Raw genomic sequence first — 11,989 nt, forward strand, 5'->3', positions numbered from 1 at the left:
TTAAGGCCTCTGGGACTCAGTCAGTGGGAATGCTGAGTTCCCTAGACTGCAATAGAACCATAACCCTTCATATATCATCTTTGCCACAGTGCCCTATAATCCAAAACACTTCAATTCTTTGTGGCACTCAGACATATCATCGTCTACCTGCTAGCTGGTCAGGAGTTTGCACATTTGTACTTCTTTTCCCTGAACTGGGAGTGATCCAGGGAAACGAACCCCTGCCAATCCCAGTTGTAGATATGATAGCTGCCCAACCTAAGAGGGCAGTCCAAGTTGTGGCACTCTTGGTTGCTACAGGTATAGCCATAGGTGTCGGTACTGGAGTTGCAGGGATACCAACTTCTATGATCCAATATAATACATTCACGTCTCAGTTTCAAAGCGATTTTCAAAAAAAATGTCTGAAGCTGTGCTTACTATCCAGAAACAGATCGACTCCTTGGCAGCCGTGGTGCTTCAGAACAGACGAGGACTAGATATCCTGACAGCTAAAGAAGCTCCTGTTACAGGATTACCAGCCGCTGCCCACAGATGAGCCACTGCCAACAGAGGAACCTGGTACAAACATTTACCAAGTGGATCCCGATGGTGAAAACCAGCTACCCCCATTGACAATGCCCCTAGACAGCAGGAAGTAGCCTGAGAGACACAACGCCCTCATTCCCTTTTCATCATAGGCTTCCCCTTCCATTTTTCTTTCCTTCTCTTTATAATATAAAAAAGGGAGGTATGTTAGCACCCAGAACCTGTGGCAGATATGGGCGGGTCCACAGACCTGTCGCCAAGGCAACGGCCACCATATTCCCAGAATCCATTGGGTTCAACTCCCACCTTTACCTGGACTGCTACGTCACGACATATATATATATATATATATATATATATATATATATATATATATATATATGGGTACTTTTCCTCCATCTCTCTCTCTTTTCCTCTCTCCCCTCTCTCTCTCTTCCTGTGCCGCTATCCTCTACCCCTTCTAATTAAACCTGTTACACGTGGAGCTGTTTGGGCCTGGTGTCTGCAGATGTGTCTGCCGCGACTCAAACCCCAACATTCAATAACAACAAAACAACAGAAAACCAACAGACCCATGGAAAATGAACAATTCTCTAATCATGATAACTTGGTCAGGGAAGAAATAAAAAATAAATAAATAAATACTTCCTGGAATTCAGTGAAAATGAAGGCACAACATACCCAAATTTATGGGATACAATGAAAGCAGTGCTAAGAGAAAAATTCATAGCACTAAGTGTCCTGGTAAAGAAATTGGAGAGATCCTACACTAGGAACTTAGTAGCACACCTGAGAACTCTAGACAAAAAGAAACAAACATGTTGCTGCCTGCAGCTAGATATGAACTGGTTTTCTGGAAGACAACTAGGAACCTAAAGAAATAAAGGGAACCAGATGGCGAGAGGAGATTAAAAAATGGGACTGAGCCATGGTTACGCTTTCAGTCCACCATGTGTTTTCAACTGTATAACAAGCCAGCTGGCAGAATCCCCTCTCTGAGTCCATCAACATCTCGAGTCCCAATCAGCATCTTTGTCTTTGGTCTCTGGAGGTGGGAGTTCCGGCATAACAGAAACTTGGTGAGAGGCGAGGCTATTTGTGGCAAGGCGAGATCTGAGAGAACCAGCTCCTGGCTGGAGGCAACACAAACACACCCAAGAAGAGTAGAAGGCAGGAAATAGTCAAATGCAGAGCTGAAGTTAACCAAATAGAAATCAAGAGAACTATACACAGACCTAACAAAACCAAAAGTTTTTTTTTTTTTTTTTTTTTTTTTTTTTTTTTTTTTTTTTTTTTTTTTTTTTTTTAGTTTTTGAGACAAGGTTTCTCTGTATAGCCCTGGTTGTCCTGTACCTCACTCTGTAGACCAGGCTGGCCTCAGACTCAGAAATCTGCTTGCCTCTGCCTCCCAAGTGCTGGGATTAAAGGCATGTGCCACCATTGCCCAGCCAAAAGCTGTGTTTTTGAGAAAATCAACAAGATAGATAAACCCCATAGCAAAGCTTACTAACTGGCCCAGTGACAGTATCCAAATTAACGAAATCAGAAATGAAAAGGGAGCCATAACAACAGAAAAGAAGGAAATTCAAAAAATCATCAGATCCTACTATAAAAGCCTAGAAATAGCAATACTTGAAAATCTAGATAAAATGGGTGACTTTCTACATAGATTCCACATACCAAAGTTAAATAAAGAGCCATTACACTATCTAAACAGGCCCATATCCCCTGAGGAAATAGAAGTCATTAAAAACCTCCCAGCCAAAAACAGCCCACGGCCAGATTGCTTTAGTGCAGAATTCTACCAGACGTTCAAATTGCTAATACCAACGCTCCTGGAAGTATTCCATAAAATAGAAACTGAAGGAACACTACCAAGTTCAATCTATGATGCCACAAATACTCTAACACCTAAGAGACACAAGGATCCAAGAAAACAGAGAACATCAGACCAATTTCACTTATGAATATCAATGCAAAAATACTCAATAAAATAATAGCAATCTGAATACAAGAACACATCAAAATCATCATTCATCACAATCAAGTAGGCTTCATCCCAGGGATGCAAGGTTGGTTCAATATACTAAAGCCCATTGACATAATCCACTATATAAAGAATCTCAAAGAAAAAAAGTCACATGACCATCTCATTAGATGTTGAAAAAGCATTTGACAAAATATAATACCCCTTCATGTTAAAAGTACTGAAGAGAATCTAGTACCACAGGTCTCCATACCCAAATCCTACCCTGAGAGAGCTGGTCTCCCAAAAGAGCTGACTCACCTAAGATCACAGGTAAGTCCAGCACTAGTGCTCCAATACCTGATGCAAGGGGGACCCTCCAGGAGCCCTCAGGGCAAGGAACCTTGGAGAGGCTAGGGACAGTCCTTCCTCTTTCCATCTCCACCCAAGCTAACCCTGTACCAGAGCCCTTACAGAACTGGTCACCCAGGACTGACACACCTAAGATCACAGCTGTTTTTATCGAAATCCCATCTAGAGTGAGCTATTTTTCCAAGAGGGCTGACACACCTCACAGGCTCACAGGCTCAGAGGGTCACACATTCAGAGGATGGACAAGATCCATTCAGAGACAGCAAAACCAGCTAACATCAGAGGTAACCAGATATCTAGAGGCAAGCACAAGAACATAAGCAACAGAAACCAAGGCTACTTGGCATCCTCAGAAGCCAGTTCTCCCACCACAGCAAGCCCTGGATATCCCAACACACAGGAAAAGCAAGATTCAGATTTAAATTCACATTCTCATGATTAAGATGACAGAGGACTTTTTTTTCCTTTGAGACAGGGTTTCTCTGTGTATAGCCCTGGCTGTCCTGAAACTCACTCTGTAGACTAGACTGACTGCAAACTCAGAAATCTGCCTGCCTCTGCCTCCTAAATGCTGGGATTAAAGGTGTTTAATTCTACCACTGCCTGGAGATGAAAGAAGACTTTAAGAAGGATATAAATAACTCCCTTAAAGAAGTACAGGAGAATATAGTTAAACAGCTAGAAGCCCTTAAAGAGGAAACACAGAAAGCCCTTAAATAAGTACAGAAAACACAAATAAGCAGGTCAAGAAATTGAACAAAACCATCCATGATCTAAAAACAGAAACTATAAAGGAAATCACAAGGGGAGACAACTCTGGATATAGAAAATCTAGGAAAGAGATCAGGAGTCATAGATGCAGGTATCACCAACAGATTACAAGGGATAGGACCAAAAAAATCTCAGGTGTAGAAGATACCATAGAAGATATTGATACACCAGTCAAAGAAAATGCAAAATGCAAAAACCCTCCTAACCCAAAACATCCAGTAAATCAAAGATACAATGAAAAGACTAAAACTGAGGATAATAGATAAAGAAGAGTGGCAAGATTTCCAACTCAAAGGGCCAGAAAATACCTTCAACAATATAATCAAAAGAAAATGCCCTTACCTAAAGAAAGAGATGTCCATGAACATAAAATAAGTCTACAGAACTCCAATTAGACTGGACCAGAAAAGAAATTCCTCCCATTACATAATAGTCAAAATACCAAATGTACAAAACAAAGAAAGAATATTAAAACCAGTGAGGGAAAAGGGTCAAGTAACATATGAAATCAGACAGAATTACACCAGACTTCTCACCAAAGACTATAAAAGATCCTGGGCAGATGTCATACAGACAGACCCTAAGAGAAAACAAATGCCAGCCTACTATACCCAGCAAAACTCTCAATTACCATAGATGTAGAAACCAAGCTATTCCATGACAAAAACAAATTTACACAATATCTTTCCACAAATCAAACCCTACAAAGAATAGATGGAATATTCCAACACAAGGAGGGAAACTACAACCTAGAAAAAGCAAGAAAGTAATCTTCTTTCAACAAACAGGAAAGAAGATGGCCACATAATCCTACCTCTAACAACAAAATAACAGGAAGCAACAATCACTGCTCCTTAATATTTTTAATACTGATGGACTAAATTTGCCAATAACAGACTGGATATGTAAACAGGATCCAGCATATTACTGCATACAAGAAACATACTTCAATAACAAAGACATATACTACTTCAGCGTAAAAGTGTGGAAAATTTTTTTTCATGCAAATGTTCCCAAGAAATAAACTGGAGAGGCATTTTAATATTGAATATAATTGACTTTCAACCAAAAATTATCAAAGAAGATAAGGAAGTACACTTTATGCTCATCTAAGAAAAAAATCTACCAAGATGAACTCTCAATTCTGAATATCTATGCTCCAAATGCAAGGGTACCAACATTCATAAAAGAAACTTTACTAAAGCTCAAAGCACACATGGAACCCCACAAAATAATAGTAGGAGACTTCAACATCTCAATTTCAACAATGGACAGATCATGGAAACAGAAACTAAACAGAGACACAGTGAAACTAACAGACATTATGAACCAAATGGATCTAACAGATATCTATAGAACATTTCATTTCAAAAGAATCAAAAGAATATACCTTCTCCTCAGCACTTCATGGCACCTTCTCCAAACCTGACCATATAATCTGTCACAAAACAGACCTGAACAGATACAAGAAGACTGAAATCATCCCATGTATACTATCAGATCACCAAGGACAAAGACTGATTTTCAGTACCAAGAAAAACAACAGAAACCCACAAACACACAAAAGATGAACAACTCTCTACTCAATGATAACTTGGTCAAGGAAGAATGAAGAAAGAAATTAAAGACTTTTTAGAATTGAATGAGAATGAAGGCACACCATACCAAAACTTATGGGACACGATGAAAGCAGTGCTAAGAGGAAAACTCATAGGTCTGAATGCCTCCAAAAAGAAACTGAAGAGAACATATGATAGCAGCTTAATAGCACATCTGAAAGCTCTAGAACAACAGGGCAAATTCACCCAGGAAGGTATAGGGCAGAAAATAATCTAACTCAGGGCTGAAATCAAACAAGTAGAAACAAAAAGAACTGTACAAAGAATAAACAAAACCAGGAGCTGGTTCTTTATGAAAATCAACAAGAGGGATAAACCCTTAGTCAAACTAACAGGAGGGCACAGAGACAGCTATACCACTCCAGGACATATAACTAAAAGATGTTCCAACCTATAACAAAGACATGTTATGCCCAAAGTCCATGGGAAAATCCAAAGGAGCCCAAGTATTGCAAAGTCTCCTGTAACTCACAAAAGTCTTTTATTCGAGTCCAGACTCAGATTACACTAAGAGCAAATGCTCCCATGTGACAAATGAGCCAGGAAAAACATGGGTTTATACAAAATTGGGAATTCTTAGGATGCTTCAGAGGGAGGGGAGTGAAACACTATAATGATTTGTTAGGGTGGAATTGAAGCTGGTAGGCGATTAATGGGTGTCTGTTTTGTAGTTATCAGGAACTAATTTTATGGCCAGCCATAACTGTCTGTGAACTCTGATTACCTTTTTCTATGATTTAAACATGAAGCTCTAATCTTCTTTGAGTCTGTTATTTCTTTAAGATCCCAATGACAGACAACTGGAGAGTTCGGCTGCTTATTGGAGTGTGCTGGCCGGCCCTGGGGACACCTAGACTGGGAGGATGTCTTTCATTAGAACTTGGCTCCAAGAGATGTTTTCATTAAGGTGGGTTTATGGGTAGTGCCATCCTAACACTAGACTGGGTTCTCTTGGAGCTGCCAGGGAGAGGGGAGAGGAGGGAGGGAGCCCCGAGCTAGCTGTGTATTGCACTTGCCAAGGGTGGGAGGGAAAATGGGAAGCTTCTGCCGAAAGGAATGCAGGGAAAAACTGTCTATACACAACACTGAAGTTTCTTAGGTAAGGTTTTAACCACAGAGAGGTAACATCACTAATTCGGGGGTCACCACATGCTCCAATATGTTTATAGCAGTCCTATTTATAATAGTCAGAAGCTGGAAGGAACCCAACATTTACTACTTAGCTATTAAAAACAATGACTTTATGAAATTCACCGGCAAATAGATAGAACTAGAAAATATTATCCTGAGTGAGGTAACCCAGTCACAAAGAATACACATGGTAGGTACTCAGTGGTAAGTGGATATTAGGCAAAAAGCTTGGTATACCCAGAATACAACTCACAGACCATTTGAAGGATCATGAAGATCAAAGTGTGGATACTTTAGTCCTTCTTAGAATGGGGAACAAAATACAGAAGGTAGAGATTGGGATGGACTTGGGAAGAAGAGAGGAGGAGAGGGGAGGGAAAAATCGGGGACAGTATCAGGTATGGGAGGAGATAGGGCAGGAATTGAATAGAGGTGTATAGCAATGGGGAATAGGGAACTGGGGGTAACCACGAGAAAGTCCCAGATGTCAGGAAAGTAAGATGATCCCAGGACCAAATGGAAATGACATTATCTGAAATACCCAACAATAGGGGTGGAGAACCTGTTGAGACCATATCCAAAGGTTAGGCAAAGCCCCCAGGTGTAGGTTGGGGCCACCCACTCATCTCCAAATTTTTAACTCAGAACTGCTCCTGTCTCAAGGAAGTTCTATGGACAAAGATTGGAGCAGAGAGTGAAGGAAAGGCCATCCAGAGATTGCCCCACTGAAATGCACTATGTACAATAGAACCCAATTTTTGATTTCTACATAAGTAACTAATATTTATATTTCATTATTTCTTGCCAATATTTGTTATAGCACAATTGCATATTTTTATACTTTATAGGAAAAATACCTCTCTTATTATGTGAATCTCTCATTATATAAAAAGAATTCCATCTTTTATTTTATTTCCTGTATGGTACATTCAAATGATGTATATATACATCTTAGTGTTTAGAGTGTTGAAAAAGACAATGGTTCATGTGCTATAGACTTAATCCTATAAGCAGTTTCAACAGAGCCATTTCTGTTTTTTCATGAACCTGTACATTTGAATCTTGAGTACTCCCTTGTCCCATCATACTCCTCACAACATGTGAGCTACTTCTTTACAACAACTAAAGAATTAAATGTTATAATCACACCTTTCTCCAATTCTCTAATCAGAAAAGAAAACCATAACAGATAACTATAAAATTTAGTCCTTTATGGTTTTATTTTTAGATTGATGGTTAGAAGGAGATAATTAAATTTTCATGTGTTCTGAAGTCTTGATGAACAAGGAAAAAAGTGAAGAAAATACTGCTGACTTCTTCATTGATAAATGGATTAAACACCTGAGAGTAAGATCTCTCAGTCCTTTGCATCCCACTGACTTGGGCTATAGAGTTTTAGGATGTGTCCTCATAAAGGTTTAATGTTCTTGTTCAAAATCATGAGAACCTAATTTCTCGTCTGTCCCTGAAGATGTACATGGAAAGCTTGGTACTTAAAGACAACATTTGTGTGCTCAATTTCTTTCTGAACTCCACTCTCCCAATGATTTTATTTTAAACAAATTATGGTCTGCTTAATCATTTCACTCTGTCAACACTTCTCACACTTGGCTTACATTTTAAGGTGATTATTTTAAATGGAGAATACGGTTGAACATCATTGGTAGTGTGGAATTTCTCTGACGAAAGTGAATTACAGAATGACAGAGATGTATAAATGGGAGGTTAATCAAGGTCCCAGGGGAGGTATGCTGCCATGCCTCAAGACTACCTTATTTGACCTATTTGATGTTAACTATACTCCAGTACTTACTCAAACTACATTATTTCTTTTTTTTTTTTTTGTTTTTTGTTTTTTTTTGTTTTTTTTCGAGACAGGGTTTCTCTGTATAGCCCTGGCTGTCCTGGAACTCACTCTGTAGACCAGGCTGGCCTCGAACTCAGAAATCCGCCTGCCTCTGCCTCCCAAGTGCTGGGATTAAAGGCGTGCGCCACCACCGCCCAGCTTGTCATTATTTCAATAGTCAATAAATTCATGTTAGATTACAATGGTGCTTCTCACACACATTGAGCATAGATATCACAATGAAAAGAGTGAGAGCATTACATCTTCTAGACTACGTCAGAATGTGTTTATTTCTGTTCATTTCTGTAAAGTTATTTCTTTCTGATAACAGTTTATGGATTTCTAAATTATTGTACTATGATTTGAGTTCAATCAGGAAAAATATTGTCGAATACAAGAAAATGAAGTGATTTAAAAAAATCTTAAAGGTATTTCTCTCCTAAAAATATCCCATTAGGGGCTGGCAAGATGGCTCAGCAGGTAAGAAAACTGACTGCTCTTCTGAAGGTCCTGAGTTCAGATCCCAGCAACCACTTGGTGGCTCACAACCACCTGTAGTGAGATCTGATGCCCTCTTCTGGTGTGTTTGAAGACAGCTACAGAGCGAGCAGGGCCAGAGCTAAGGGGCGGCAGAGGTCCCGAGTCCAATTCCCAGCATCCACACACATGATGGTTCACGGCCAATCTGTACAGCTATAGTGTACTCATACACATAAAATAAAATAAATCTTAAAAAAAAATATCCCATTAGACCTTAGAAATCTCTCACAGCTTTCTAGGTGAGTAGTGTTGTAATTTAAATCTCACATTAGTTTTGATAAAAAAGCACAAATCACATCTTTGTGATGTACCAAATGTAGCTTTGACTATTGAACCATAGAGGTAAAAATGAGGACGCCCTTCATTTTACCTTCACCCAAAGCATCTAGAAAACAAATGCCAGGGTGAAATTTGTCTTATTTAGGAAGAGTCATTAACACAGGAATGCTGACTCAGGAAATCAGATGGTGAATTACCTTTGAGAGATCTCCAGCCTCCAAGTAGAAGCAGATAACAAACACATTCCAGGTCACCCAGAGGACTAGCCAGACAGCATACTACAGAAAAGCAAGTGGAAAAGCAGAGTTACTGGAATTAGCTTGGGCAGAGATAAATAGATCTTGAATTTTTGAACATTCAAATAACAAAATTAGTGAAAAAACTAGATATGTTTCCATCTAAAGAGCAGGGTTAGATGTTTCTCACTCTCTTAGTTTCTTATAAGGTTTTATGGTCTCAGAGCTCATAAAGTACTGAAAGACAATTTTTAGATTTTTTAAAACAGAAGAAATAACACACCCCCCCATTTCCAGGTAATGGGTTTTTGGTTTACAAACATAGAGAGAAGTAGATGCTCCAGTAGATACTCTAAATATGTAAAAAGAAAACATTTTTATTTATTGAAGATACCATTATAGTTGCTATGCAAGCTTTCTTCAAGTTATTACAGCTATTTCCAATGTAAACGTCTTCATATCTGTGTGTATAGAAAGAATTTCTTGTGTATATGGGTGCATCACCTGTCAATTAAAAAAAAACTTATGGCCTTTAGGAAAGGGTAGATTAGAAGGTGGGACATCCAGGAGGCAGAAAGAATTCTGGGAGATTCAACAGGAAGATGTGAGAAGATGTATGCATCTTACCTGAGCATAGGTAACCAGCTACATAGCAGAATGTAGGTTAAAATAAATGGGTTATTTTAGTTATGATCTACAAGAAAATGAGAGAAAGGCCTAGCAATATGGCCAAGGCATTTGTAAAGATACTTTGAGTCTGAGTCTTACTCCTGGGAGCATGGGGCTGGGAAGGAAGGACCAGACATAACTTCTACAGGTGTCCCACGTAGTCAGCTCATTCTTTCTTAATTTCATTCTCCTTTTTCACTTCTTTGTTTATCTTCTTATGTTATCCTCTCACAATCCCTGTGACATAGCAGTAACCATCTAGCAATTAGGCCTAACTTCATTTTCTTGTTTACTTGGTTTATATTCTGCAATAGTGATGCATATCCTTACCAAGTACTGATCACCCCATCAAACAAATTCCTTTAAATGTCTAGAAGTAAGTCAATATCCAAGAATAACATGGCAAACAACAAAGGCCAAAAATAACTTAGTCATGAATTCCTGTCAAGTGAAGGAGACAGTTGCTGCAGGACATTTGATCACACTGTGAACCCTGAGACTGGGCTCTTTGCTGGAAAAACCTGTTTCTAGTTGTGGTGTGGCTCAGCCTAGCACACCCCTTTAATTCACATGCTGCTTATTGTAAGCAGGATTAAATAAAGCAAACCATAGTTCAAGAGGCAGAGCAAACAACCAGCTGACAGGGAACAAATATAGGAACAAAAAGATACAGAGTAAGAAGAAGTCAGAAGGGCGGATAGACACACAGGAAATAGAAAGAAGGGACAATGAGTCTGAGGGGTTTGTGAGGTGGTGTGGAGAAGGAGAGCTTCCTTTTTTGTTTGTGTGATATATATTTTCTATTGGATATTTTATTTACATCTCAAATGTTATCCCCTTTCTCGATTTGCCCCCCAGAAACCTTCTATCCTCCTCCTCCTTGTCCCCTTCCTCCTGCTTTTATGAAGTTTTGTCCCCACCCACCCATCCACTCCTGCCTCTTCTCCCATTGATGCCAGAGAAGGACATCCTCAGCTACATATGCTGCTAGAGCCATGGGTCTCTCCATGTGTACTCCTTGGTTGGTAGTTTAGACAATGGGAACTCTGGTTGATTGATATTGTTTTCCTCTTATGGAGTTGCAAACCCCTTCTGGTCCCACAGTCCTTTATCTAACTCCAAAGGTGAGGTACCTTTTGGGACATGGGCTGAGAAGGAAGAACATCTGAGTGCTTTCTTTATCTCTCTGAGCTATTAGGTGTTCATCCCAGCATCTGTCTCCCTAGTCTTCAATAGTAAAATTGAATTTTTGGATTTTTCTTAAAACCAACAGATAGTTTTTAAAAGATGATTATAACATAGGAATCATTAAAGTTTATATAACAGGATTACAAAGAAGAAAGATGACAATAATGCATAGTTTATCTTGAGAAAAAATATAATATTTTAAAAAAGAAGTGAAGCTTCTTTAAGAAGTGAATCAAGGACATACCCAGGATCAGAGGTAAGCAGGAACCAACATCTGTCCCAACACTGGGAGTAACTGGGACCGGCGGGACCAGGCACACAGGAACTCTGCCAGCCCAGAGACTGGGTTCCTTCCAGTCTACCTGGGGTCCAGAGCAGACCTTGGGCGCAAGCTCCACAGCCAGTCCCACAACACAAAGAGGTAGCTCCACTCCCAGGTGCTCTGACACACCCAGGATCAGAGGTAAGCAGGAACCAACATCTGTCCCAACACTGGGAGTAACTGGGACCAGCAGGACCAGGCACACAGGAACTCCGCCAGCCCAGTGACTCTGGTTCCTTCTGGTCTGTCTGGGTTGGAGTCCAGAGCAGACCTTGGGTGCAATCTCTGTAGCTGGGGGCCGGGGAGAAGCATAAGAAAATAAACAACACAAACCAAGGTCACTTGCCATCATCAGAACCAAATTCTCCCACCATAGCAAGCCCTGGACACACCATCACACAAAAAAGCAAAGATTCAGATTTAAAATCACTTATCAGGATGATGATACAGGACCTAAGAAAAACATAAATAGCACCCTCAAAGAAATACAGGAGAACACAGGTAAAGAGCTAGAAGCTCTTA

At 39.8% G+C, this 11,989-nt stretch overlaps 1 protein-coding gene across 5 annotated transcripts in view; it reads right to left on the reverse strand.

Moving 5' to 3' along the window:
• Positions 1–11,989, reverse strand: part of Nkain2 (sodium/potassium transporting ATPase interacting 2) — a 1,006,098-nt gene that overhangs the window by 532,440 nt on the left and 461,669 nt on the right. For all 5 annotated transcript variants that reach the window (XR_004121597.1, XR_004121598.1, XR_004121599.1 and 2 more), the window contains one exon: positions 9,250–9,330. Coding sequence is in view for 2 of the 5 variants with exons in the window: in XM_031380728.1 (XP_031236588.1) it covers positions 9,250–9,330 (81 nt within the window). In the remaining 3 variants the exon portion in view is untranslated. The remainder of the gene's footprint in view (positions 1–9,249; positions 9,331–11,989) is intronic.

Source organism: Mastomys coucha, unplaced genomic scaffold, assembly GCF_008632895.1.
Source record: "Mastomys coucha isolate ucsf_1 unplaced genomic scaffold, UCSF_Mcou_1 pScaffold2, whole genome shotgun sequence".
In the NCBI taxonomy this organism is placed as follows: domain Eukaryota; kingdom Metazoa; phylum Chordata; class Mammalia; order Rodentia; family Muridae; genus Mastomys; species Mastomys coucha.